Source organism: Mytilus galloprovincialis, chromosome 6 (genome assembly GCF_965363235.1).
Source record: "Mytilus galloprovincialis chromosome 6, xbMytGall1.hap1.1, whole genome shotgun sequence".
Classification (NCBI taxonomy): domain Eukaryota; kingdom Metazoa; phylum Mollusca; class Bivalvia; order Mytilida; family Mytilidae; genus Mytilus; species Mytilus galloprovincialis.
Window position 1 is genome coordinate 95,397,630 of NC_134843.1, and position 15,094 is coordinate 95,412,723.

The 15,094-nt window shown below is 34.1% G+C and overlaps 1 protein-coding gene across 1 annotated transcript in view; it reads right to left on the reverse strand.

Annotated features, from left to right (window-relative positions):
* Window positions 1-461: 461 nt before the first annotated feature.
* The window catches only part of LOC143080802 (universal stress protein in QAH/OAS sulfhydrylase 3'region-like), a 30,624-nt gene continuing 15,991 nt past the window's right edge, over window positions 462-15,094 (reverse strand). The window contains exons 4-5 of the mRNA XM_076256850.1: window positions 11,694-11,806; window positions 462-550 (exon numbers count right to left, since the gene is read on the reverse strand). Coding sequence (XP_076112965.1) covers window positions 500-550; window positions 11,694-11,806 — 164 coding nt within the window. The 3' untranslated portion in view covers window positions 462-499. The remainder of the gene's footprint in view (window positions 551-11,693; window positions 11,807-15,094) is intronic.

The following is a 15,094-nucleotide window of genomic DNA, read 5'->3' on the forward strand; positions in this document are numbered from 1 at the left end:
GTTTATTTTTCTACATTGGCTAGAGGTATAAAAGTAGGGTTGATATCTCATAAACATGTTTAACCCCGCCACAATTTTGCGCCTGTCCCAAGTTAGGAGCCTCTGGCCTTTGCCAGTCTTGTATGATTTTTAATTTTAGTTTCTTGTGTATAATTCGGAATTTAGTATGACGTCCATTATCACTGTACTGACTTACTTGACTTAATCCACTTCGTCCCAAGGAGGACATAGGGCGACTACAGTTTCTCTCCATTTCTTCCTGTCCATGGCTATTCGTTTTGTTTCTTTCCAGGTCATCCCAATTTTAATCAGCTCGGTTGTTAGTCCCCTGCGCCAGGTGTTTTTTGGCCTTCCCCTTTTTCGATGTCCTTGGGGGTTCCATTCTAGGGCTGGCTTGGTAATGTGTGTGCCCTTTTTACTGAGGGTATGCCCGATCCACTTCCACTTTCTTGCTCTTATTGTCTGGGTTGTTGGCTGTTGTTTGGTTCTTCTCCATAACTCATTGTTGGATATTTTGTTTGGCCATCTGATGTTGAGGATTATCACTGTACTAGTATATATAATTATAAGACTCATCAGTGACGCTCATATCGTTTTGGATGCATACATCGTTCTTATTGTTTTATTGGTTTATATTTACATAAAGAATGTTTTAGCTATCAAAACTTGAATCAGAAACGTTATATAGGAACATAAGAGTTCATCAAAGTTTCCATCAAGCAATTTGTTATTTTGCAAATGTCGGAGCCCCGCTTAACAGTCTCCCGAATGACCAAATTATTAGAAAACCGTACAGTTCCGTTCCCACACTGTGAGATATATATAGAAAGATGTGCCAAAGAGCACTGGGGTAAAGCTGGTGACCGTAACTGCATTCATGAAAAATTAGGTCAGTTTCTGTATTGTCTGTTAAAGTGTTTCTATATCATGTTCTTTACAAAGCATACATTGATAAGATGTAAATTTATAAAAGATTCACACAAAAATCACCAATTACTACTGAGAAATGTGCATGAAACGGGAAATTCGATTTGAAAAAATCGCTAAGATAACCGTAAATCATCATCAAAATATTTTCAAGATGACCGTAACATATAACAAGGATGACCGTGATTGGTAAAAATATGACCGTAACTTGTAAAGGATGACCGTAATTTGTAAAGGCTGACTGTAATTTCTAAAGGATGACCGTTACTTTTAAAGGATGGCCGTCAATTTTAAGAAATATCCGTATTTGTATTCATAGCTTTTTGTTGAGTTTGTCTCGGTTAGCGGATATAAATATGTTTCGTTAAATTCTTTTTAACTATTTGCCGTATTTTGGGTTCGTGACAATGATAGTAAATTGCATATTTCTCGAAAACAATGAAATATTCATTGATAACGACGTTAAAATTTTAATACAAATCGACAGCGATACGACTAAAAGTTGAAGCATTTCAAACATGAATGTGTCCCTAGTACAGGGATGCCTCATCTACACTATCATTTTCTATGTTTAGTGGACCGTAAAAATGGGATAAAACTGTAATTTGGCATTAGAATTAGAAAGATCATATCATACGGAAAATGTGTACTAAGTTTCAAGTTGACTTCAACGTTATCAAAAACTTCCTCGATCAAGAATTTTAACCTGAAGCTGGACATACGGACAAACGAACAGACGAACGGACGCACAGACCAGAAAACATAATGCCTATAAATGGAGCATAAAAAAACCATTAAGTAAACATTTGAATATCCGGTAATCGAGCCCATGTGTATGGTTCCAGAGGAAGCAGATTAAAATCTTAATTTGTCTTGATATATTAACAACATTCCTGTATATATATTAATTGACAAGGTTCCCCCTTGTGATACGCTATTCGTACAAGACTATTTTAAGGATCTATTTTGCTAGTTTGGTCGTATTATTTTAAAAAAAAACATTTTCAAAGACGATATAATATCAATGGATTTACATGCATTAGCATTTTTAAAATGGTGTATTTATTATACGTCATTAAAAGGAATCCCAGAAATAAAAAACAAATCTCTTGACTTTTAGGTAGGCTGTGCACCGCCTTTTTTTTATTATTATACTAGTAAGTTGTCATTTTATCGCGCTTTTTTTTGCATGTTTTCCCAACTTGTTCATGTGCATGTCTTGTTGCAAATTCATTTTAAAAATTAAACCCTTTACCGTAAACAAGTGTGTACACGCTGAAATGTCTCGCCTTCTTTACTAATCATTGATATTATGTTGATAGTCCTAAATATAAAGCTTTATTACAACTGTCACATAAACTTAACATTAACCAAGATAACTAAACAAAGATCAATGAACCATGAAAATGAGTCAAGGTCAGATGAACCATGCCAGACAGACATGTACAGCTAACGATGCTTCCATACAACAAATATAGTTTCATACTATTGCTTATAGTTTAAGAAAAATAGACATTCCCGTTTGAATGTTTTTACACTAGTAATTTTGGGGCCCTTTATAGCTTGTTGTTCGGTGTGAGCCAAAGCTCCGTGTTGAAGGCCGTACTTTAACCTATAATGATTTACTTTTTAAATTGTTATTTGTATGGAGAGTTGTCTCATTGGCACTCACACCACCTCTTCCTATATCTATTTCAAAACACAAAATCTTAACACTGAGCAATGAACCATGAAAATGAGATCAAGGTCAAATAAAACCTGCGCTACGGACATATAGATCATAAAATATTTTCATACACCAAATATAGTTGACCTATTACATATAGTATTAGATAAAAAGACAAAACCTCAAAAACTTAACTTTGACCACTGAACCATGAAAATGAGGTCATGGTCAGATGACATCTGCCCGCTAGACATGTACACCTTACAATCATTCCATACAACACATATAGTAGGCCTATTGCATAAAGTATGAGAAAACAGATCAACACACAAAAAATTAACTATTACCACCGAACCATGAAAATGAGGTCAAGGTCAGATGACATCTGCGCGTTGGACATGCACACCTTACAGTCCTTCCATACACCGAATATACTAGACCTATTGCTTATAGTATCTGAGATATGGACTTGACCACCAAAACTTAACCTTGTTCACTGATCCATGAAATGAGGTCGAGGTCAAGTGAAAACTGTCTGACTGGCATGTTGACCTTCATCTTCGCTAGCCAAGGGTTACGATAGCGGGAGTGGATCGTAACCATTGGCTAGCGAAGATGGAGGACCTTGCAAGGTACGCACATACCAAATATAGTTATCCTATCACTTATAATAAGAAAGAATTCAGAATTACAAGGTGATCACAGAACCATGAAAATGAGGTCAAGGACATAGGACATGTGACTGACTGACGAAAACTTCTTAACATAACACATCTATATACAAAGTATGAAGCATCCAGGTCTTCAACCTTCTAAAATATAAAGCTTTTAAGAAGTTAGCTAACGCCGCCGCCTGATCACTATCGCTATGTCGAGCTTTCTGCAACAAAAGTTGCAGGCTCGACAAAAAGATACATATCGTGAACTATTTATTTGAAGCACGTCTTATTCTCTTCTACCTAAGATAATACTCTCATATAAATAAGTTAATACCAACACAATTAATCATTTGATACAAAAAAAAAGGTAGTTATATAAATACGGATATTTCTTATAATTGACGGTCATCTTTTAAAAGTTACGGTCATCATTTATAAATTACGGTCATCTTAAGGTTTATGTACCCTTCTGTAGCCATTTTTGTACGAACTTTTCAAACTTCAATTGTATCAAAACTACAGATATAATGAATAATAGAGATAGGCCATTTTGTACATATTTCAAGGGGAAACTTGATGCAAAGCATTATTTTTTACTGTTCCATTGCATTTGATAGAAAAAGAGGACTTTATGGCAAATAAAAATATAAAAATCTTGATTTATTTGCCACAAAGTCCTCTTTTTCTATCAAATGCAATGAAACAGTAAAAAATAATGCTTTGCATCAAGTTTCCCCTTGGAACATGTACTAAATGGCCTATCTCTATTATTTATTATATCTTTAGTTTTGATACAATTGAGGTTTGAAAAATTCGTACAAAAATGGCTACAGAAGGGTACATAAACCTTAAAACCAATTACGCTCACCCTTGTAATGAATCGCTGATTCTGTTACGGTCATCTCGATTGTGATTAACGGTCATCTTGGCGATTTTTTCAAATCGAAATTTCTGTTTCATGCACATTTCTCGGTAGTCATTATACATTTACATCGTATCAACATATGATTTGTAAAGAAAATGATATAGAAACACTTTAACAGACAATACATATACTGACCTAATTTTTCATCCGACATTTTGGGATGACCGTGAATGCAGTTACGGTCATCAGCTTTACCCCAGTGAATGAGACAACTCTCCATCCAATAGTTACGAAGTTTTTTTATCTTTATAAAATATAAAATATAAAATAGTTACGAAGTAACCACTCGACTACGCCGACACAGTATTATAGTGGTCAATATATAATACTTATATCAACCTACCTGTGTAAAATCACGTGACGCAGGTAATTAACCCGTTAAATGCTTTAAAAAAAAGAAAAGCAATACGTGAACTTAAGATCGCTGAATGGCTGACTGGTCACAAAAACAATTGTTGCTGATTTTGTGTTTGCTTTTGAATTGAAATAATTTTCGGTGCATAGAATAAGATGTCGGTAATGTTAAAAAGGCAATATGATGTTCGATGTTCAGGGGCGTAGCTACCGTTAGGCACTTTAGGCACGTGCCTACACATAATTTTTTCACAAATATTTTTTTTATCAAAGAAAATAATAAACAACGTGATCTATAGATGAAATCCAGTGAAGTTGTCAAAACTCTTTAATTATCGAATGTGTACACTAGTCTCTCGTCCTTAGTGAATGGAATATTGGATAGAATTGAATGCTTTTACGATTTTACTTAATATATAGAAACTATAAACTAGAAGTTTGGTTCAGATCATTTCACTTCTATCAACAAAAACTTGAATGATCCTCAACTTAGACAAATGCGTTTTTTAATTAGTAGTTAGTTTTCAACTAGCTTTCCACTTTGTCTTCACCCGACTTGCCAATGTTGTTCGTCCGTTTGGATGTGCAGGATGTATAAATACGCAGTCACGTCTGGTCAGAATGGGGACATTAAACCCGATGCCTAGTTGTAGAGAGAATGCAACTCTTTTAGGAGTTTGTAGTTGGTATACTGAAAGGCAAATTTCTGCTCCTATCCAATATCTTTAAATTTCCAGACCTTCGTCCTGGACGATACCTATTACAGGACCTAGCTCCAAGTTGTATTTATTGTAAATTTGTTTTTTTTTGTCCCGAGCTTGAATAAATATTTGACACTGGATGTTTAAAAATCACTCAATCAACTGGCTTCCAGTAATTTTCAGTACTCTCAGATTTGAGTGTAATGACCACAATTATTCAAGTTCCTAAGCAGATAGGAATTTTACAGTAGAGGATATAAAGAAATACGAATTTCTTGAATTTTGTTAGGCATCGACTATGCCTGTATGTGTTTGTGTGGCTAGGGTGAAGGTTTAAGATTCAAAAGATTGATGGTTGCTGTCTAGCCAAAATGATAGTTTTATTATATAGTAATATCAGTGTTTAAGTGCCTATATTTCTTTTAATGAAGGATCGTCAAACGTATATATCAATCAGAACTGAATAGATATGATAATACCAAACAGGGTGTACTGCTCAATTAAAGGAATACGCTGATCTACGCTGGGCAATGCATACAGGTATATTGTAAATTATTTTTTTTATATATTTCCAATTGCGTTATTTAATTCACCAGGTGCCTGGTGGGGTTCGTGTTGCTTATTCGTTAGTTTTCTATGTTGTCTGTCTTTTTCTATTTTAGCTTTTGCGTTGCCAGTTTATTTTCAATCTGTGAGTCTGAATGTCCATCTGGTATCTTTCAACCCTCTTTTATAACAAAACAATGCCGAGAAACAAAAATGACAGACATTTAAAACCAACAAAAACCACTAGACAACAGGCACATAAAGAATGTGACAGGATTAAACCTGTGTGGGGTTACTTAACCCTCCCCTAACCTGTAACAGTGGTGTAACAGCACAACATTAAACATAATGCCAATTTATTGCGTATATATGTTTCACTACAGGTGTAAACAGAATCCAATTTATAATACTCTCAAAACAATTGGCTATAGAATTAAGAATGAAAATGGGGAATGTGTCAAAGAGACAACAACCCGACCATAGAGCAGACAACAGCCGAAAGCAACCAATGGGTCTTCAATGCAGCGAGAAACTCCCGCACCCAGAGGAGACCTTCAGCTGATGTTTCAACATCGATGATTGAAAATTTACTTGCCATAATCTTGAACCCTATAAAACATGTACATGTATAAGTGAAAGTCAAGTTATCAGACGTCATTTTGTCAATACATGACGTAAAAATCAAAATTGGACGTCGATTAGAGTCTCGAAATATTGGACGTCGATTTGTGAATGTGAAGTCCGTCGATTTGAGGAACGGACGTCGATTAGAGGCCGGACGTCGATCTGAGTCTAACATATATACAGCTACTATTTGACTCGAGCTAACGAACAATTGTAGTGAAAAATTAACCAACGAACAATTAAGATGTATAACTAAAATCCACAATTTCACGTAAGACAATCAAGTTTTTTTTCAATCAAGGGAACTGCTAGGGAACAGTTATAGAGACCTAACGAACAATAGACCTTTTTCATATCACCGAATTTTGACCCCGGGTTCTTCAATTAAATCAAAGAGCTGATTGCTCTGAGGTGGGAAAATATGTATAAAGGTAACTTGAATTACCATAAATGCAGCCCCCACCAACCTAGTCTGCTCTGTCGCATGCCTGCTTTCAACGTATTTTTTTCTTCCAAAAATAATAATCTTTAATGATACTTATAACTCAACCAAAACTCACTTTACTTAACATAAAAATCTGTTGATTCAAATTAAATATTCTATAACTAAATTCCATACATTCGTCTCAGCATGGTCAACTTGGTGAATGGCAACCTACGGACTCTATGGGCGAACGAACTCAGAGCGAACTGACCAAGGGCGAACTAACCCAATACCAAATTCACGCATGTGTACTACCAAATCTACTTTAAAACATCCAGTTAAAAGTAAAGAAAAAACGTTCTTGTAAGATGAGATGAAATCTAATAATTTACATAAATTAAAGGGTAGATATTAATAAATTTAAATATGAGAAATTATAACACTAACGATAATGATTGTTTTTTCAAGCCTAACTAATAAAAGAGGAACCAAGATACAAGAGAACATATAAAAAAGAAGAAGTGGTATGATTGATTGCCAATGAGACAATTGTCAACAAGAGACCAAAATGACACAGAAATTAACAACTATAGGTCACCGTACGGCCTTCAACAATGAGCAAAGCCCATACCGCATAGTCAGCTATAAAAGGCCCCGAAATTACAATGTAAAACAATTCAAACGAGAAAACTAACGGCCTTATTTGTGTACAAAAAAATAACGAAAAACAAATATGTAACACATAAACAAACGACAACCACTGAATTACAGGCTCCTGACTTGTGACAGGCACATACATACATATGATAATGTGGCGGGGTTAAACATGTTAGCGGGATCACAACCCTCCCCATAACCTGGGACAGTGGTATAACAGTACAACATAAGAATTTTATAATCGACAATCAATTTAATAATAAAATGATGCAGATGCTTAGATCATGTGAGTGTAAACATCGGTGTCAAGATATGGCACGGAAGTTGTTATAAAATAGTAAAGCACAGAAAGGGATACGGCAACACTCCTGGTTAATGGTTTAATGATTTTACAGCCGGCAGTATAGGATTACAGAAGACTTGAAAGTCTTCCACCAAAAACTGAAATTGACACAAAGAAATTAGAGGGGTAGGCCAATTTTAGTTAATTTTGGACATATTTATAGAGATTGTGACGGGCAACGACTATAGGTGTTGTAGAGTAGACATTGTCGCTTCGTTTAGGAAAATCCCCAAACTGGTTATTGTTAAAAAATCTGAAGTTTCGTTTAAAAAACGGAAATTGTGAAATTGACAAAATAAAATTGTGGGGGGTAGGCCAATTTAAGTTTATTTTGCACCAATTCAAAGAGAGTGTGAAGGTTAACGACTTTGAAGATGTTGTAGGAGACATTGTCCACAGTCGCATCGTTTAGGTAAATCTCCAGTGTGGTTTATGTTCGAAAATCTGAAGTAACGGTTTAAAAACCTAAATTACGAAATTAACAAAATGATGAGGGGGGGGGGGGGTAATTTTGAACCATAGATAGAGATTGTGACGGGCAAGTACTATGAAGGTGCTGAAGAGGAGACATTGGCGCAATGTTTAAAAAAAATCCAGAATTGTTTATGCTTTAACAATCTGAATTTACGTTTAATAATCTGAACTTGTGAAATTGAGAAAATGAGATTCAGGGGGTATCCAATTTAAGTTAATTTTGGACTCATTTCAAGAGATTGTGACGGGCAACGACTATATAGATGTTGGAGAGGAAAACATTGTCGCATCGTTTAAGACAATCTCCAAAGTGGTTTATGTTCGAAAATCAGAAGTTACGGTTAAAACATTGAAATTGTGAAATAGATAAAATGAGATTAAGGGAGTAGGCCAATTTAAGTTTATTTTGGACCTATTTATAGAGCTTGTGACAAGCAAGCCTATAAAGGTGTTGAGGTGGAGACATTGGCGCATCGTTTAAGAAACCTCCAGAGTGGTTTATGTTTGAAAATCTGAAGTTACAGTGATAAACTGAAACTGTGAAATAGACAAAATGAAATTGGTGGTGGGGGAGGGATAGGCCAATTTAAGTTAATTTTTGACCCATTAACAGATATTGTGACAGGTAACGGTCCGGTTATTAAGGTGTTGTAGAAGAGACACTGGCGCATTGTTTAAGCCCTAGTCAAACTAGACCACGATCGCACCTCGCTCCCTGCTGTCTTCAATTAATTCAGGTCGTGGTGAGGTCGCGGTATAAGCGGCATGAATGTTTTAATTTTCGTTGTCTGCACGATGATACTACGTCCTCATTACGCTTCTACAACGACCCTGCTACGATTATAGCACTTTCTCAGCACGCTTTTTCTACGATTATCATGATCTTACTACGCTCATCACGTTCAAGATTTTGTAGCAAATAATTCGTTCCGGCGTGACATTTGTTCCGATAACTTATTTCATCGGACATATGTTCCACCGAAATTTATATCACGGAAAATGTATAACGGAATATACGTACATGTTCCAGCATTGTAAAATTTGTTCCCGAGATAATTTTTGGACCAAATGGATATAAGTTCTGGAACAAAAATCACAGCTCCATGGATTTTGTTCCAATGAAGTGTAATAAGTTCCTGTGATATAAGTTGCGAAGGAACATATTCTATAGAAACAATGAATAAGTTCTACTCGAACCTTTTTTTTTTTACAAATATTTCACAGTGGAACATTTTCTTGTTATACAATTTAAATGATAATGCAAGCTGCATGAATGCCGTACTATACTTGCATATGATACATTTGCAATTGAAGACATGACTTTAACTCTAAGATGAAAAATCAAAATAAAAGCGATTGCGTTCAATAATGAGCAGAATAATATAAGAAGATGTTGTATGAGTGCCAATAAGAAAACTCTCCATCTAAGTCACTATTCGTAAAAGTAAACCATCATAGGCCAAAGTACGGTCTTCAACACGGAGCATTGACTAACACTGAACAACAACCTATAAAGGCCTCACAAAACAATATCCATGTTACTACTAGGATATATATTACAAAGAAAATTGAGTAAATTGAGGTTATACCGAAGAAAAAATCAACCCTGCTAATATAGCTATAACCGAATATAAATATACTTCCAAAGTAAGCTCTCGTGTGAGAACTGTTTAAAGTAGGTTAGATTCAAACAAGCTACCCCTTGGCAATAAATGTATAGAATGAAGATGTTTTATTTATGAAATTATGTTCTCTCTATTCATTTTGCTACTCAAGCATCTTAAAAATCAGTGCCGTAGCTGGGTCATTTTTACGTGTACGCCCGAACCTTGGCGAGGGATATGAGGGGTTCCAACCGCTCAATGTTAAAGCACCTGCTGGTAGTGGGTTCGAAAGGGAAAGCTATCGAGAATGAGATACCCTAATGATTCCTGTCAGTAAAAAATCATTGATAGCAACATACTTTTGAATCTAAATGGTTTATTTGTTTTGGTTAAGTTTTGTAATATGTTAACTTATTCATCGTGTTAAACTGGAAACTAGCCTAATGGTCATTGGTTTTAGAGAAAACGTCCAAACCAATATTACTTTTAAATAAGTTTAAAGGGTGCCGTGACTGAGCATACAATCGACAAAAGCACTTTTTAATGAACACGAAAAAAAAAAATTCTAAGAGGTGCAATATAAAAAAAATCTGGAACACCTAGGATGTCTTCCCACAAAAAGTGAATCAATTTGTCATTACTTTAAAGGGATTAAAAAAAAAAATATCTTTTGATATTTTTTCTTGATCTGGAATATTTCACGACAATCTAGTGAAGGTTTATAAATTGAGCATGTAAAACAATTGATTGCGTAAAGAAAAGTCCGGCTATCTGTCTATCAGAAAAGAACAGAAAAATGAACGAAAACAAATGCTTTCAAAATTTTAGCTATTATAGGTTGCACTTTGTAAATACAGCTGTTTATCAAAACACGCCTCTAATGGGGAGATCTTGAATATTCATAGAAAATTAATTTTGTTTACATACTGGTTCCCAGTTATGCTCTCTGTGTTCCATCTCACAGAGACATAACTTGGAAATGTTACCAGTAAATGTACATGCATGGTGCATATTGTTTACATTGAAATCTGTGGTAACCTTTCATTCGAGGTTGGGGTAGTTAAGAAAATTAGTGTTAGTTTAAACTCTGAGAAGTTCAGAGCATATAAACGTTGAAAATATGCCGCACAGATCTATATTCTGACCTTTGAAAAAAATTGTGGTGCATATGAACTTTCAATTGTAGGATAAGATTTTTTTCAAAACTTCATAGTTAAAGTGGTACAGTTTTAGCCGTAAAAGGAGTTCCTATTGGAAATTGCATTGTCAATATTTACAGAAATGCAACCTTTAGACAAAAGTCATAGAAAAAGCTTCTTCGGCATTTTCATAATATTTGATGAAGGTTCGACCAGTAGTTAATGTAATTGAGAAATAATAAAATGTAAGCCCAAACTGAGACCATTTATTAATTGCAGAACGAAATACATTTTGTCCTAAGAGATATAGACTCGCAAGTCCAATTAACAGAGATTAACGCCATCGCCAAATAGAAACGCAGGATGATAATGCAGGACCTCGTTAAAAAGAGGGAAACTTTGATAAAATAACTCAAAGGCGGATTTAGAGTGGGACCGGGCCCCCCTTTTCTTGGAATAATTTGGTTGAAATTATAGGGAATCACTGGAGCATGACCAGAGCGGACCCCTCTAAGGCGGTTAGTGGGCCCCCACTTATGAAAACTTCTGGATCCGTCACTGAATAACCCACTATGAAATATTTCTTGCCCCAGAAAAGGTCTGCATATTGTTGAGTACTACTATTATAGTTTGTGCACACATATACTCACTCCAAGCTTTTTACAATCCGCTACATACTTCTCCATCAGCTCTTTGGCTTTCTTTTCTTCTGCTGCGAAAGCGTGAGTGATAGAATCGGGGTAACCTGGTACCATGGAAACAGCTGGAATGGTAGATTATATGCTTTGTAAAATTTGACAATACATCCTCAAAATTGTGTATTGTCATTTAATGAATTGTTATACTTATCGTCGCTGGGCTTCTAAAATGTTGTAAATTACAAATTTTTCAAGACTAAAATATCTCACAAACAGGCTTTGAAAATTTTGGCAAAATGCATGCTTCCAAAATGTCGTATGTGAACTTGAACATTTTTGTAAATAGCAGTGAAATAAAAACTTTGACATTTCTGGATTATCCAAGAACTTAAATTATTTTCACAGAAATGAAGAAACGTACAATTAATTTTTTTCCCAAAGCCATTCTACAACGATTTTGAAGTTTTCATACAACATTTTGGAAGCAAACTTTACAAACAACTGACATTGGCAATTTTGTAAAATGTCTTATTTCACACATTTTGATTGGTCTAACTGTATTCTATTTTGTAATACCAAAGATTTCCTCCCGCCCAGACCATTGGTGTCAAAAAGTATTTTCAGCCAAAAAAAGTCATATACGACATTTTAGAAGCCCAGCGACGTTATGACCCTCTTTACTCAAAGCACATCCTTACATTTTAAAAACGATATTGCTTTCATTTCTGAATTTTCTTCTTCAATATACCAGAGACATATATATGTCTATGAATATTCTTAAATGAAGTATTCTTTTTCGTGCACATTAATTAATGACGTTTCCTCTAACATGCGTGGTATTATTTTTACTGTTGATCTCATAATCATTAAAATAAAATCGAGAATGTAAACGGGGAATGTGTCAAAGAGACAACAACACGACCAAAGATCAGAAAAAGTTTTTAATAAACAGTTCAACCACAACTGAAAATTTTGAACAACAATGAGAACATCAAATTGTCTGCTATATTAAAGATATAATTGCATTATTATATTGCTCTAAATACTCTTTTGATCATTATGACAGTTTCTGTCCAACTTTCGTAAAATTTCACGGAGAGTCATTCAAAAGACTTTATCCACATTCGGAACCTAAATATTGACGCCGCTTTGTCTCGCTTTTGGGACATAAATCACAGGCTCGACATAAATACAAACAGCATATCGTATCTGAGCAGACAGTGAATTGCTTCACATATAAGAAAAGTACGTAGAGTTATAGTAGATTCAGACTTTTACAAAAGATTCGAACAAATACTAGTATATTAAATGATCTATTTGAGTAGATTTAGTCCCTTTTTATTCAAAATTACAATCCATTGAAAAAAGAAGCACAAGGCTGGTGTGCTTTTGACCAATTTTTCTTATTCTATGTCTATTATTTGTTTTATTTTCAAAATTCAAGTGTACGCACGGGAATTTTGACGTAAACGTAGCTACGCGCATGAAAATACGTCATTATATTGAAATGGAAATTCAATGACTTTCTATATATATATCAAAGAATCTTGATCATATTCTGAGATCTAAAAAAAATGTTTCCTTTATATTAATAATTCATTTTAAAGCAGAAAGATCATTTTTTGTCTATTTGACTTGGAGGTTTCATAATTGTACGACATTATTTTTGATCCTTCAATTTAAATATGACTATATACTATACTATATATTTTTTCTTGTTAAATTATATTATACTATACTATATCTTTTTTCTTGTTTAATTATATTATACTATATACTATATCTTTTTTCTTGTTAAATTATATTATACTACTAGAACACACCCGTGATATCGCGGGTCCGCGACTGAATTAAAGTATATAACTATGCACGTAAGTCTTATTTTAGTATCGGTATTGCCATCTGTTTACTTGAGTCGTGCTGATTATAAGATACACAGTTTTCTCTGCTTTCAAATCTTTCTGTTTGAACCCGTCGACCTGAAACTTATCAATTATTGGTAATACTCAGTTCCTGGAATTGAGTATTTTTTTAATCAACAGCATTGTCCAATAAAGTTGAATTCTTTGATTCGTTTTTTTACGTCATGCCCGCTAACAAATTGAAAACTGTACCTATACGCCTTATTTTAAGTCCAGATTTTTAGTATTCGTATTGTTATCTTAGAAAGTCTTACTAATTAAAATACTACAATCATACATTAGGGAACAATTTGACAAGTATTTAATTTAGTAGTGTCAACCCTGTGATTATGACCCGTATATATAGCAAAATCAAATACACCGTTTGATGGTGCGCCTGTCAGATGCGGAACGTACAGATAAGGTAATAGGTAACAGGTGAATAAACTATTGGTATCGGTATCGGATTCGACCCGGAACTTGTTAATTATTGGCAATATTATTTATGTGGAAAACAAAAGGGTCTGGAGTGGTGTAATTTTTAATCTACACCATTGTCCTATATTAGCTATAAATAAAGTTGAATTCTTTGATTTGTCATTTTTACCCGATGACGGCTGATAAATTGGACCTCGTTATTTTAGTATTATAGATACTATATCTTTTTTCTTGTTAAATTATATTATATACTATACTATATCTTTTTTCTTGTTAAATTATATTATACTATACTATATCTTTTTTCTTGTAAAATTATATACTTTTCTTATACACAAATCAGTCTTAATTTATGTATAATTGCACTTCAAGTATTCCATTATTCCTATGCATATCTATAATGATTTGGTCTTGTATGTATGTTTCTTTTTTTGTCTTCTAGTAAATCACATCCGAAATAAATGACAGACGGACATATATACAAAACTTAATGAATAATTAAAATCAAGATATTTGCGTTATAACGCAATAATTTAATATTGGATGTAACGCGTCGTCTGATTGGCTGACGTTATTTTGTTATCAGCCCCAAAAAAGGTGTGGCGCTAATGTAACAGTAAATTTGGTCCGGTAGTAAAATTTTGTTCTCCAGACTTTTTTTCCTAGTTATTCAAGTCCATGTCTATGATTTTACTAGGAATGTAAGTCATAGGACAAATGTTTCTAGGAAAATAAGTCCATAGCTAGTCAAATATGTCTGGCACTTATTTTCCTAGACAAAATTGTCACAAGACTTGTTTTTCTAATAGTTTTATTACATCATAAAAAAACAGTCAAAATCTTAGTTAAGATTCGAAAATTTCCTTATTTTTTCCAATTAAAACAAAGGACATTTCCTTTATAACCTAAAACTAAAACATGAATATTGAGTTTCTATTACTTGTAACATTTTCCTTTTATAATAAAAGACATGGACATTTTTACCTAGGAATACTAATGTCATGGACAGGATTTCCTAGGAAAATTAGTCTAGGGACATAAATTTTATTTAAAAATGTGATACACAACTCTTTA